Consider the following 15,388-nt stretch of genomic DNA (forward strand, 5'->3'; position numbering starts at 1 on the left):
TAGCCCATCCAATTACATATTGATATATTGGTTGATAATGAGATTTATAAATAAACATATTATCTCCTCACAAGTGTGTTTTTAAAATTTCAAAGTTTGCAAATTTGAATATATATATTAAGGAATAAAAATCTAACTTGTGATTTTATGATATTTTATGATATTTTATGATATTTTATTACTAAGGGACTAGTAATTAGCCGGTTTGGGGGTGTGATGAAACTTAAAATTTGTAATTATTTATATGTTAAAAAGTGTGTTTTAAAATTTAAGTTTAATTAAAATTATGAAGTTGTATTATTTTAGTATTATGTGTTTATATTTAAATGTTTTACTAAAATGTTGTATTTTACGGTTTGCGCAGGTTTGGTAAAAATAAAATTACTCAAGCTACAGAGGTTATAATGGAGTAATTTCAAAACCTGTAGAATCACAAAAAGGCGTCTTCAACTTTGTAGAAGACAAAAAATTCCAAAAACTTCATTAAGATGATCAAAATAATCAAACATCAAAATGGAGATAGATTTACTTTTACTATGACCAGCTTGAAGTAAAAATATCATAAGTATTTCATATTTTATCCAAAAGGGATGAATGAGTTGTCCAAACACATCTACACAAAATATCCTACGTGTTCTATGTTGAAAAGAAAGGCTGAATCGGTGGTCTAAGGCATCAAACATGCCAATTAAAATTGGGTCATGGTATTGACATTCAAGGAGACAAGCACCCACCAACTTTACTATTTCACATTTAATGAGCCTTGGACTCTTGCTCTCATTTGGCCTATAAATAGATGTGTTGTATAAGCTTTGTAGTGTGCAAGAGTATAGAGAATTCTTCATTTGTAAAATAAATATTGTGTGTGTGAGAATAAAAGTTTGAGTGTGCAAGTTTCTCAAGTTCAAGTATGAAATTTCTTTTATCTTTATTCTTGAGTTTCATGTTCATGGAAAGCTAAATCTTTTTATGTCAAGGTGAAAAGGTTTCATTGTTGGTCAAGTAAGATTGTCTATATTTTGTATATTCTTTTCTTTTCTATTTTTATTTTTACTAATTGATCTTTATTTGTAGGTATAATTTTGGATGATTTGTTGTTATCTATTTACATCAAATGCTTGGTACCTTGAATGTGGTTACCTTGATTTGTTGTCAAATATGATACAATAAATACTACAATAATTATATACTATAAATATGTATCTATTTATAATAAAGTCATATATATTATTTAGACGATAGCGTGACACTGTCGGTTGTTCTAAATAATATATTGTGATTTGAACTAACATTTACTTTCTCGCATCTAACTTTTACTTTATCGCAACTAACATTTACTTTTCCGAAACTAACATTTACTTTCTCGCATCTAACTTTTACTTTTCCGCAACTAACATTTACTTTATCGCATCTAACATAAAGTCATATATTTTATTTAGACGATAGCGTGGCTCTGCCGGTTGTTCTAAATAAAATATTGTGATTTGATCTAACATTTACTTTTATGTCAATTTATATTTATGCATTTATATATATATTATGGGTACCATGTATTAAATATCGGTTGATATTAATATAGTGGGAACTATATTATATGATATACTTGTTTAAATATTTAATTGTTCTTTTTATGTTTATATTTATTCATCTATATATATATTATGGGTACCATGTATTAAATATCGGTTAATCTGATATTAATATAGTGGGAACTATATTATATGATATACTTGTTTAAATATTTCATTGTTCTTTTATGTTTATTTTTATTTTAGTTTCTTTTATTTATTTTTATTAAGCAATCTTAAATAAACCAACAATGAACCTTTGAAACCTTGACAATTTTATAATTTGTGTATTTGAAGTTTTATAATAATATTTTCATCTATAATATATTATTGCTAAAATTAAACTTACAACATCCTCTCCGTGGATCAATCTCGTACTCACGAGTATATTACTTGCAGACAACCTACACTTGGGTGAATTACAATTTAAGTTGTAGCAAGTACCGAGTTTTTGGACTATCTAAAAGAGAATGAGATTCTCTCTCAGTGGACTCCTCCTATGACACCTCAGCTTAATGGTGTTTCGGAGCATCGCAAAATCGAACTTTGTTGGACATGGTTCGATCTATGATGAGCTTCACTGAGCTCCCACCTTCGTTTTGGGGCTATGCGCTTGAAACGGCGGTATTGTTGTTGAACAATGTCTACACTAAAGCAGTGGATAAAACTCCATACGAGTTATGGAATGGCAAAGATCCTAAGTATTCGTACTTAAGGATTTGGGGATGTCCTGCTTACGTGAAGCAGACAGTGGGAGATAAGTTGGATAGTCGATCCACCTTATGTTATTTTGTAGGATATCCGAAGAATTCAATCGGATATTATTTCTATCATCCTACTGAAACAAAAGTGTTTGTTTCGAGGAATGCCACCTTCATGGAGAAGGAGTTCTTACTTGATAAGAAAGGCAAGATGATGGAACTCGAAGAAATTCGAGAAGAACCCAAGATACAAAATAACGATCCTACACCTCAGGAACCATTAAACGACACGCCTATTCCTAGAAGATCCGAGAGGACTTCTATACCTCTTATTCGATATGGTCTACTTCTTGAAGGGGATCAAAGTGAACCCGACATTGGATGTGATCCAAGAAACTTCAAGGAAGCAATTTCTGATGCGGATTCGAAGTTATGGCTTGAAGCTATGCAGTCGGAAATAGACTCGATGCATACAAACCAAGTTTGGTCTTTAGTAGATCCTCCCGATGGAATTGTTCCAATAGGGTGTAAATGGATCTACAAGAGAAAACTTGGGCCTGATGGTAAGGTACTGACCTACAAGGCACGATTGGTAGCAAAAGGTTATACTCAAAGACAAGGAGTTGACTATGATGAAACCTTTTCACCAGTCGCAATGTTCAAGTTCATAAGAATCCTTATTGCCATAGCAGCTTGGTATGACTATGAGATATGGCAAATGGATGTGAAAACTGCATTTCTTAATGGAAACATTAAGGAAGAAATCTATATGATGCAGCCCGAGGGATTCACATCCATGGGAAGCGAGTATAAGATATGCAAGCTTCAGAGATCAATTTATGGTCTCAAATAGGCATCAAGAAGTTGGAACCAGAAATTTGATGAAACAATAAAGGATTTTGGTTTCATCAAGAACCCGGAGGAACCATGCGTGTACAAGAAAGTAGTTAAGGATGCTGTGACATTCTTATTACTTTATGTTGATGACATCCTACTCATTGGGAATGATGTAGGGATGTTGCAGTCAACAAAGATATGGTTATCAGGTAGATTCTCGATGAAGGATTTGGGTGAGGCGTCCTATATTCTAGGAATACAGATCTATAGAGATAGATCTAAGAGAATGATAGGACTCACTCAAGCAACCTACATCGACACCATATTGAAAAGGTTTTCTATGGATGAGTCCAAGAAAGGACATCTACCTATGTGTCATGGAGTTTCTCTATCCAAGTCTATGTCTCCCAAGACTGACGAAGAGATAGAGAAAATGACACACATACCATATGCATCAGCCATAGGTAGTATTATGTATGGGATGATATCTACCAGACCGGATGTAGCCTTTGCTCTGAGTGTCACGAGCAGATATCAGGCCAATCCCGGTCAAATGCATTAGAAAGCTGTGAAGGATATTCTAAAGTACTTGAGAAGGACTAAGAATATATTCATGGTTTATAGAGGAAGAGAATTGAAATTGGAAGGCTATACCGACTCTAGCTTCCAAAGTAACATGAATGACTCAAAGTCAACCTCTGGATTTGTATTCATGCTCAATGACGGTTCTGTCTCTTGGAAGTGTTCCAAGCAGGACACCACAGCGGATTCCACCACTGAGGCAGAATACATTGCAGCATCAGCTGCTGCTAAAGAGGTCGTTTGGATGAGGAATTTCGTCCAAGAGTTGGGCGTAATTTTTGAAGCTGTTAGTCCAGTCCCAGTGTACTGTGACAACACTGGTGCCGTTGCTCAGGCAAAGGAACCAAGGTCTCATCAAAGATCCAAACACGTACTGAGAAAATACCACATCATCCGGAAGATCGTGAAAAGAGGAGACATCACTGTCGAGAGAGTGGCCTCTGCAGACAATATCGCTGATCCACTTACTAAGCCCTTACCAGGACCATTGTTTGACAACCATCGCGAAGTAATGGGACTACGTAGTATGACTAGTTGACTATAGGGCAAGTGGGAGATTGAAAGAGTTGATGCCCCGCTAGCCAAGTTGTGGCTAAGGGCTTTGAGAGTCTCTTATTGTAAACAATCTTTGTTTAATATAATTTACATTCATTAATGGCATTTTCTTTATCTTTCTTCATAATGTTATATTGTGATATACTATTGTTGTTTTGATAAAAATCTTGAATATACTATAGTGTAAGTAAGATGAGATAGTGAATAAAGAGAGATCACTATCATGAAACACATCTTATAGTCACTGTATATTCTAAACAGTTCCTAGTCAATTGAGCCGTCCGCAAATAAGGATAAGGATCGCTCGAGATCGAGACTAGCATTTGCGATGCCAAGTACCATGTTTCATTAGTATGGAGCATAGAGATGTTCAAAGCATGCAAATGGATATTCATATGATGAATGATCGAACTACCCTATTCGGATTTTCCAAGTGGTTATTATTAATTGAGTGGATAAGTCCGCGGTTTTGGTTGTACATCATTAGTCCTTACTACTTGAAATATCATGGAGACTCTATATGCTAGTACTATACTTTGACTCGTTTACCGACTCTATGAGGGTCATCAGGTGTCGGGATTGGGTACAGTTATGACACATATAGGAGTCAATGCTTTGTTGTCAAGGATTCACCACACGCTTGCGAGTGTGGATATCCTATGCGATTTGAGAAGATATTAGTGTGACAAATCTCTGGCCAGAGTATTCGATGTGATTTAGGTTACTTGGTTTCCTAGTAGCACATGCGATGTCACTATTTGATCTTCAAGATGCATTCATAGTTATCGAATCTCGAATGACTCTCGATGTACCAATGGTTGTTGATTCGATTGGGATATATGGATGAAGGGACCGTACTGTATGCTAACCAAAACCCACTGGTTCTTGCAGACACTATTAGTGATACCTAGGGAATCATGGAGCGATGTTGCTAGGCGCTCTTACCATGATTCGATGGGTAAGTCGGAAATTGTTGTTCTGAGTCACAAGGATTTGTGAGCCCACGGCTAGCTGTATCCCTGAACCATTGAGGGTCACACAAGTAATGGATTACTAATCCCCGTTGAGATAGTTAAATTTAAAGAGTTGAATTTAGCGAAAGAGAAGTTGGACTTCTTAACTAAAGGGAGTGGAATTTTTTAAAATGACATAGGGATGGACATTTTTGGAAATCACTGAATTCGGATTCAGAAAAATTATCTTGACTTTAAAAGTTGCAGAAATGGTTTCTGTGCACATTGGTAAAATCAGTTTATCAATCGGAGTCATGATGAATTTTATATTAATTTCTATAATAACAGGCTTGGCTTGTTGGGCTTAAGTTATGGATCATGGGCCTAAGGAGTTAGTGTCCTAATAGACATATAACTTAATTCAGTCTAGAAATTATCTATAAATATAAGGTGCAATTTTCAAAAATCTCATGTTTTATTCTAATTTGTATTTTCGAAAATTACACAAAATAAAATAAGGATTTTTTGAAAATCCTGTCTCCTTTTTGAGAGAATTCAGTCTGTGATTTTTATGAAAAATTACATTCTGAATTGACAGATCAAATCTGTTTAATCTCTTCGATAAACATCTTATTGATTTTTAGTGCAATCAATAAGAGGGTTTTAGTTTTCTGTTCGTGGACCTAATTCCGGATATTGATCGAGCAAGTCATCAGTTCCTGGGATTTACAACAAGAGCAGATTTAATCTGTTGGAGTCCATAATCAAGCCATAGTTTGAAGAGGTAAAATATTAATTGTTATTATTATTTTACTTGCATAATTTAATCGTTAGGATTTGATACTCATGATATGGAATCGTTTCATATAAAATTTTTAAACTTCCGCTGCACCTGGTATCAGATCTATGATCTGAAAACGTGTTCCAACACAACCCACCAACCCCATTGGGGCGGTCGGCCCACCTTTTAGGCGAGTTGGTAAATTGCCAACCTAACCCACCTATTTTTATGGTGGGACGGCCGCCTAGCCCATTTTGACGTCTCTATGTCCGACCCTTAACCGGCTTGCTTGTGGCTGGTTACGGTACGATTCGAACCCAGTTATGAGCCGACTCTTTTATTTTTAAAATAAATATTTTTAAATAAATATTTATAGTATAAAAAATAAATTTTAAAAATAAGGTTTTGCACAATTGACCTTATAAAAACTCTATCAAATATTTCATTATCTCAATAAAAATTCTTTTACGTTTATTCAATAAAAAAATATATAACATTTTAATTTTAACATTTTATATAAAAAAATCTATTATTTTTTCAGTATATTCAATCACATTCACTCGTATTTCATTATATATGCAATATATATATATATATATCTTTTAAAAAAAGACCGGTCCGATGGGTCAAACCCGTCCTATCCGTCGGGTCGACTGGTTTGACATTTGTAAACCATAACCAGACTGCCTAAGGGCTGGTTTGGTCTCGGTTTCGGGTCAAACCCGTTGACTCGGTTAACCAGCCCGTTGACCACTAACCGAGTCTAGGTTAGACCCAGCCTTTGGGCTTTGGCCAAGTCTAACCAAACTCGAGCTTTAATTTTTTAGTATTATTCGGTTCGATTATTTTGGTTTGCACCTTAAACTTTGTTTATCCAAACAAAAATATATTATATTATTTATGATAATAAAATGAATAAAAGATTAATGGGGTCCCATTACTTTTTCTTGAGCTTCCGTGAAACTAGGGGTGTTCACGGTTCGGATAACCGCCCGATCCGAACCGAAACCAAAAATTCGGTTTTCGGTTTTCGGATTTCCGGATTTTTGGTTTTTTGGTTATGTTCGGTTTTTTTCGCGGTTAACCGAACCGAACCGAAAAGCCATTTTTTTTTTTTGCTTTTTTTTTGAATTTGAATTTGAATTTTTTTACCAATCAATTAATATGTACATCAATATTGTGTGCCCATAAAATTAATTTTATTAAAAAACTGAAAGAACAAAAGTCATCCTTCGTTCTTTTTTAAAAAAAACATAATTGGTTTAATTACTTATCTAATTATTCAAACATACTTGAATTGTGGATTCAACTTGAAAAATGTATTGATTTAATGATTTTAAAAAATATTGATTTTTGAAATAGAAATAATTAAAAATTAATAAAGTTATTTTATTATATTATATATACACATATTTGCATTATATATTACATTATTTTTATAAATTCATAAATTATTATTATTAAAATTAAAAACGTTAGCAATTTTTTTGTTCCAAGCGCAGTTATTTTCAAATATACTTTTCGAAGTATTAAATCACAAATATTTGATTTAACCATTAATTTTTTCCAAAAAACTATTCGAATAACTAAAAGTATTTAGTTTTTTTTTTTCAAAAAACCGATTTTTAGAAAAAAAAAAAATTCAAAGATTTTTTTTAAAAAAAAACCGAAAAACCGAAATAATTTCGGTTAAAAACCGAACCGAACCGAACCGCCCAGTTCGATTTTCGGTTTGGCTTTTCGAAAAATCGAAATTTCGGTTCGGTTCGGTTCGGTTCGGTCCAAACCGCCCGAATGAACACCCCTACGTGGAACAATAACATGAAATTGTCCAAAAGGATTTACGAAGCTGATGTTTGAACACGCTAGTCAGCTCACGTATATTCTACGATGTGTCGGACCTCGTCATTGTCACTCACTCGTTCTCACTTCTCTGTGTGCTTACAAACTTCAAATAACATTTTGCAATTACTTTCAATGTATAATTTGTTTGTGTCACACTCATAATAATTTGCAAAAAAATATGAAATCCAATATATCATGGGAAAAATAAAAGGAATTTCTCCCGATTTATATCATTCAAGACTTATATCTAAATAATTTAAAAATTTTACAAATTATCTCGACACATGAATATATGAATAGGCTCAATAATGTATTTACCCTATTTATTTATGGGTAAATTGCATAAATCACTATTGTGAAATCTCAAAAATTATATTAAAAAAATCTTATGAAAAAAAGAATAATATATTACTCCATATGTTTTCAAATCTTTTTAGCACGTACGTCTCCTTAATTATTTTTTTGAAAAAAATGATGTGGAAGGAAAAGGTTGCATGGAGATTTCTTGGAACATAAGAACTTACTCGTTAATCTCCTAACGCGTTTCACAGTATAAATTGATGGCGGCAAATCAATTACGCTCAGACGCGGCGCCTCTATTATAAATACCCTTCCATCACAAATCCCCTTTCCGAATTTCCTTGGTCAACTCTATTTTAATCCAATTCGTCAATTTTTGAGTTCTTTAATTGCAAGTTGCATTGTTACTGCGGTGAAGCAATTTTGAATAATCCGAGGTTTCTTCCCCCTTTATCGATTGCTCAATGTCGACTTTCGGCATCCAAGGTCAACCGTTGGAGATTACAGGTACGATTGATGTCTAGATTTTGCTTTTTTATGTATATTTTTCATGTTTGATTTGCTTATTATCACGTTTTTGGATTGGATTTTCAGTTGTCGGTTGTAACAAATTGAAAAATACCGAATGGATCTCCAGGCAAGATCCCTACGTTTGTATTGAATATGGTGGCTCCAAGTTTCGTACGCGTACTTGTACAGGTTTGTCTCTGTATATTCACATGAAATTTTGTGTGTCTATTGCTGTCTCGGTTCTATTCAGGAGTTTTGCTATCTTTTGTTTGAATCATTTTGTTGGGTGAAATTTGTGTAGATGGAGGGAAGAATCCTACTTTTCAAGAGAAATTCGTGCTTTCTTTAATAGAAGGGTTGAGGGAGTTCAGTGTTAATGTGTGGAACAGCAATACTCTGACTTACGACGATTTCATAGGCAGCGGAAAGTAATATTTTTTTTTTCTCTCTTTTACGGCTCTTTTTAAAATGTTGTTTCATTAGTTTTTACCTTTGAATTTTGTGTATGTAGAATTCAATTACAGAAAGTTCTATCCAGTGGTTACGACGATAGCGCGTGGGCTCTTCAGGACAAAAGGGGAAGGTAAAATCTGAGTATAAAACTACATTACGAATTGCATTAGCGGCACATTGAGTGAGCTTAAATCAATGTAGTTGTTTGTTTGTGCTTTTTGAAAGTTATTCTAGAATGTTGAGTGTTATCAGCAGTTGATCGTGAATTGTGTTTGAGGGCGACCCAACAGTTTAGCAAGGTGATTCAATTCATTTGGGAGGAGGCAAAACTAGTATTTTTGAAAATTATAAATAATTTTTTTTCCTTCTGAGGAGCCCCCTTTACCCCCTTTGCTGGGTCTACCCCCGAACATCAATGTGTACGTAGAGAGCTTGGATGCTTGAGATTGCTTTAGCAGCATTGTGAGTGAGCTTAATGCACATAGTTTGCTTGTGCTTTTCAAAAGTTTTTCTAAAATGTTTGTTGTAATTGGCTGTGAATCGTGACTTGTATTGAGGGTGCGTGAAGAGTTTAGTTGGGCTACTCAATTCCTTTGGAACTTGGCATTCAGGCATTCAGGCAAAATTAACGAATTTCGAAAATTAAAAAATATAAATAATTTTTTTCCCTTTTGAGGTGCAGAAGCCTTTTAGCCCTTCAGTTGGTTTAATTAGCCCCTGATTGTCACTGTGTATATAGAGAGCTTGAATCCTTGTGTGATTGAGTCTCATAAAATTAAAGATTGTTGTAGATTGGATAGTAGTGTACCTCGTTTTGATCATACATCAATTTTGCGAGCACCGAGTGGATCCTGTGATGACTATATCTTTTTCTTGGAAATACTGCATGAGATTGTTTAAATGCACTATGTAACTTTGTTCACAAAACTTCTCCTTCTTCAATTAAATGTATGCCTTTGCTATGACACTTGCCACTCAATTTTGTTTGTATGATGAACTTAAGTTCGCTGCGATTATCCACATATTCGCCCAGCCCAAATGCGTATTTATAGACAGCTTATGTATGCTTTTTCATCTATAGGCATGCTGGAGAAGTTCGATTAATACTCCACTATGCTAATGCCTATGTAAGTCAATAATCGTCTTTGTCTTTCATATGAGTCCTATTGATTGTTATAAGCTTATGAACACGTCTTGTTATTTCAGAAGCCAGTTACAAGTCACCTTCCATCAGTTTCGCCATATTCGGTAATGCCAGGTCCTCAAGTCCCTCTCTATTCAGCACCTTCAGTCTCTTCGTATCCTCCAACAAGTATCCCAGCTCTGGCTCCTTCTCTGGCATACCCTCCTAATGCAGCAGTATATCCCCCACCTTCGGCTCCTCAATCATACCCTCCTAATCCAGCAATATATCCCCCATTTCCTGCTCCTTCTCCGTCGTACCCTCCTAGTCCAGCAGTATATCCTCCACCCTCATATCATCAACCGCCAACATATCCTCCAACTTATCCACCGGGACCATCTCCTTCGGTGTATCCTCCGCAGTCAATTTATCCTCCACCATCCAATGACCCACACTACTATCCTCCAGGTAAGCGTTACCTATTTTATAGCTTTTATGGAGACGAATGGCTGACTTTTTATATTATTTTTTACAAAAATTAATCCAGTCTATCCTTTGTAACAGGTTTATATCCGCCGACTCCTTATCATCCTCCGCAATACTAAGACAACAAGCTTTGCTCCACACCCGCTATCCACCTCTCTCGGCCGGTATTTGAGTTCGTTTTTCTTGTGGCTGTTTCCATGTGTGGTGGCTGTTAAGAATTATTTCATATTTTTGCGTTTCTTTTACCGTTAGCGTGAAGCACATTGTAAATAGATATAGAAATTGAGTACATTTTGGTTTATTTACTAGGTATTTTTATTCAGAAGTGTGTATATATTTCGTAATTATATATTATTGTGTTGGCCGTGGTCGCCTAGAATGGGCTTTTGGCCATTAATCCAATCCAAATAATAAGATAAGATGTTTATTAATTTGAGTGAAATATCTGTGAGAGCATTCGATTGCGTTCGGGTTCAGGTTCAAGATACCGTAGGCGGTACTGGTTCAGGCCCTGAAAACAAACTTTTGTTATTTTTTTGAGTTGGAGAAGTGGATTTTTGTTACAATTGGGTCTCGAATTCGAGGTCTCATCTTATATTTGGGATCTTGAATCTTGATGTCAGATAAGCTACACATATATTGAGTTATGTTGAGTGGCAGATAAATAATGATTGACGATTTTGAAAAGTTGAGGAGTACTCGCATTTTGATTATTGAGTTGTGGGCCGCTTTGGACCAAACGAGTGCAACTACTTTTGATGGTTTAATTAATGATGGTGGTTTTTAGTTATTTAATTAATTATTAAAGCGGATTTAGACTTTGGTTTAGTCATTACCTAATCCAATCATTTTCCCCAAACAATACACATGTTCCCTCTTCATCGCATCATTCATAAAATTCGATATCCATTTGAAATATTAAATTATTATTTACCTATTACTCTACTTACGTACATGGAGTAGGTTTCCTACGATCTCACGGATCTCACGGTTCTCTTTTTTTTTTTGATACGGATTGAGTAAGATATGATATCTATCATATAAAATTGACTCGTGAAACGATCTCATAAATTTTTTTATGATATGTATATAGAGTGCGTATAAATATATAATGACTATATATGTGCGTCCATATGTTTTGGTTTAGGTTCGAACTCGTATAGATTGCAGTTTGTTCCTTACAATTCAGGAAACAAAATAATGATATCTCTTGAGATGATTAAAGTATTTCAAATTAATTACTTAACAATAACAATTACGAATTTAATTTTTATCAAAATAAAAATAGGATGAATAGGATCATAGCTAGCTGGGTCTAGTCTTTGATCCTCATATTTTTTTTAAAAGATGAAATCGATAATAGATGTCTTTTAATGTTGCTAGATAAAGTTTAAGAATGGACTTTTGACTCATGTGGGATGGTGTCTCATTCGAATCAATTTTTTTTTACAATAAATAAAGTTTAAGGCTAATACAGTATGTTGTAAACCACATTACTGTAGGTATATCGATTAAGGTGAGTTTGGGTTAAGTTGAAAGAAATATTAAAAAAGTTTCCCAACCTGAATCAAACCAACCCTGTGCCTGATTTTTTTTTTACTATGCAACATTATTATTATTTAACAAAATCATTAAATAAAAATTCAAAATACGCAATAATAATAATATTTTAATTTAAACACATAATAACAAAGTATCTCCTAAATCTGATAATTATGTTTCATGTGTTTAGATTTTTAAATTTAAAAGTCTAATTGTCTAAATTATTATTTACTCCAAAAATTGAAATATTTCACAAAATAAATATTACACGATACAAAAAAAAACACTCTTAAGCATAACAAAAAGAAAATGTGAATACCTTAGTACAGAAATAGGGTTAAAATAAAAAGGTTTGTGATGTTTGCGTCAATGAAAAAATATATATAAATGGATTGGACAGGATTTGATGGATGCCCTGATTTTTCATTCATGTAAATCCGAAGCCAACTCAACCCATTTTTTCGATCGAGTCCAACCCGATCTTACCTCAACATTAACCTTTATGTCGGGTTAGTGAATCAAATTCATTTTTGACACTCGTACATATTAGTTAGCTAAATTGCATTAGATAAACCCTTTATAATATGATTGCTTGAAAAATATTGATCTTAATATTGCTCTAACGAAAAAGCGATTTTTGTGTGATTATGTTGGTGTGTATCGTTTAATTTCGTTCTCGCCAGTTCACACAAAAATCGTCATAGGTCTCTTTGTCCAATGGCTCATTATCATAACATAGGACAAGGTGATTTGGCTTCAAGATCCGTATAAAAATCACTATTTCCAAATATCAAAAAGAAAAAAAAATCTTTAAAAATTGTTATGGATTATATCGAAGCGAACATGACGATAATAGAAATTGCGGAATAAAATAATCAACAAGAACACGAAAGATTTACGTGATTCACCCAATATAGGCTACGTCCACGGAGCTGCTGCAAATCTTTATTACCGGAGAAATATTACAAGTATATACAAAACACTATATCTCTCCACACCCAAGCCTCGAGTATTACTAAGAAAATATTTCTCTAATTCACACAAAAAATCACCGAAAAAAACAACTTTTTTTTTCTCTCTTTATTTTCTTCTCTAATGTCAATACAAAAGAGAAGAATGAGATACAATAAATTATAACGCCCCGTTTTTATCTTAAATGAGTTTATTTGAGTTAATCGGAGATTGCAGAGTTCAAGAGCCGACTTGATTTTGATCAGGGTCCTTTTTGCAAATTTTGGATTTTTCAGGGACTAAAGCGCAAATATCGGTTTTATTAGATATTTATCAGGGCAATGACTTGTATTATTTATTCATCACCTTCCCTTAGCCGCCTCCCCTCCATTGAAACGCTTTAAACGTTTCTCCAAGCTCCTAGATTTCAGTCCGAGCTCGATCCGTCCGTTGGAATTTATTTCTGAAGGCAGATTAGCGATCACTGCAGCGAGAGCTCCGTTATATTGTAAGTTTCTCTACGATCGGATACATTCTAGTTTTTGGATGTTGTTAGAATCGTTCGAGATTCGAGTATGTTGTTCTTGACAGAGTTCTGATCGTTTATTATCTGTCGCTTTTGAAATGGAGCGACGTTCGGATTTGATATGATTTTTGGAAGCCATTTTCGAAAATACTGATTTTGAGATTTGTTGGGATTGCCTTGTTAAGGTTGTTTTAGCATTGTTATGAGTTGTTATCGCTATTGAACTGCTGTCTGCGTTGTCGGTTTGTTCAGTTATAGCCGTTATGCCGTCGGTTTGAGTTTTGGGATTTCGAACCATTTTTGAGTTGTTGAACTTGGCTTGTAAGTTGATCATGGTTATTGATCTTTGTTTTGTATCTGAACAGATTCGTTTGGAGTTTGTCAAGCCCGGGGTTAACAGCATTTGTTCGTTTCAGAGATTTGGATGAAGAACGGTATAGAGAATTACCTTGAGCCTTGTTGTTGTTTAGATTGATTAGACTTTGATACAATCTTTTGTTGTAGCTTCCCAGAAGTTGGAACTACTGCCTTGAAAGGTAAAAGCAGTCATTATAGCGGGATAGCATACTCGGGACTATTGGTTCTCGAGTTTCCCTTTCAAATCACATATTGCATCAATACTTGTTCTAGCATGTGGAACTTGTATTTTGGTTGTTATTTGAGTTGTTTATGTGGCTTATGTTTATGTTTTGATATACATTCATCTTGAGCCAATCTTGTTTCTAGCGGGCAGAACCGCCCCTTTTTGTTTAGACGTTTGAGAACTATGATTGAGTGGCCTAGGTCGTAGTCATTTCGCCTGGTGCTAGCATACTCATTATAGTTGCTCAAAGTCTAGAGGAGTGGGATACGTGGCACCACCTCGATTGGGAGATTCGGTGAGTCGTTACGTGATCTCATCCTCGGGATCCCAAAAGCACAGCAGCAATCCCTCGTTTATCAGATTTGATATCCCGGTTTAAAGACATGCATTTCATACGTTGTTATTGATTTCGTCGTTGTCTTGAAAGCATGTTTATTGTTGTATTACTTGTTATGTTGCTTTTACTGGGATTATCATTCTCACCGGTTATCCGGCTATTGCTTTGTTTTGTATGTGTACTTGGCAACAGGTGGGGCAGGACCAAGTCTGCGAAGACCTGGTTAACATCAAGAGGGAGAGCTAGTAGTGAGACTCGGTTTAGAAGTCGTGTCAGCATGTCTACCTAGTGATATTGGAACATGTTTAGATATCGAACTTCATCGTTATGTTGTTGTTGCATGTCCTCTACTTTGAACAGTTGTTGAACTCCAGAATTTTATGTACTAGTTGGAAGATTTGATTTTGTATCAAGTAGTCGAGATTATGTTGAATTTGGATTGATGCATATTGTTATGAATATTGTTGGTTTGAGTTGGTTAGCTTGCCCTGTTCTGATTTTTTTCTGCTGCCCAGGGTGCGCTCGATCCTAGGAAAAGCCAGGATCGAGCGCAGCCCCTGTTTTGTTTGAGGCAGAGGTTTTAGAAAAATGGTGCGCTCGATCCTGGCTTTTTGTCGGATTGAGTGCGGCACCTTAATTTTTCTCGGCAGAGTGTTGAGAGAAGTGGTGCGCTCGATCCTGGCTTTTTGCCGGATCGAGCGCGACACTGTTCTCTTTTAAAAAAAAAAAAAATTCTTTTATTGCTTTAACCTTTG

The 15,388-nt window shown here is 34.8% G+C and overlaps 1 protein-coding gene across 1 annotated transcript; it reads left to right on the forward strand.

Annotated features, from left to right (window-relative positions):
• The first annotated feature begins 8,439 nt into the window (after positions 1-8,439).
• On the forward strand, positions 8,440-11,125 carry LOC140864969 (uncharacterized). Its single transcript, XM_073269427.1, has 7 exons — positions 8,440-8,629; positions 8,717-8,821; positions 8,934-9,060; positions 9,144-9,215; positions 10,167-10,212; positions 10,292-10,676; positions 10,773-11,125. The coding sequence occupies exons 1-7, from the start codon at positions 8,587-8,589 to the stop codon at positions 10,811-10,813; spliced, it is 819 nt and encodes a 272-aa protein (XP_073125528.1). The 5' UTR covers positions 8,440-8,586; the 3' UTR covers positions 10,814-11,125.
• The last annotated feature ends 4,263 nt before the right edge of the window (positions 11,126-15,388 follow it).

Source organism: Henckelia pumila, chromosome 4 (genome assembly GCF_033568475.1).
Source record: "Henckelia pumila isolate YLH828 chromosome 4, ASM3356847v2, whole genome shotgun sequence".
Taxonomy (NCBI): domain Eukaryota; kingdom Viridiplantae; phylum Streptophyta; class Magnoliopsida; order Lamiales; family Gesneriaceae; genus Henckelia; species Henckelia pumila.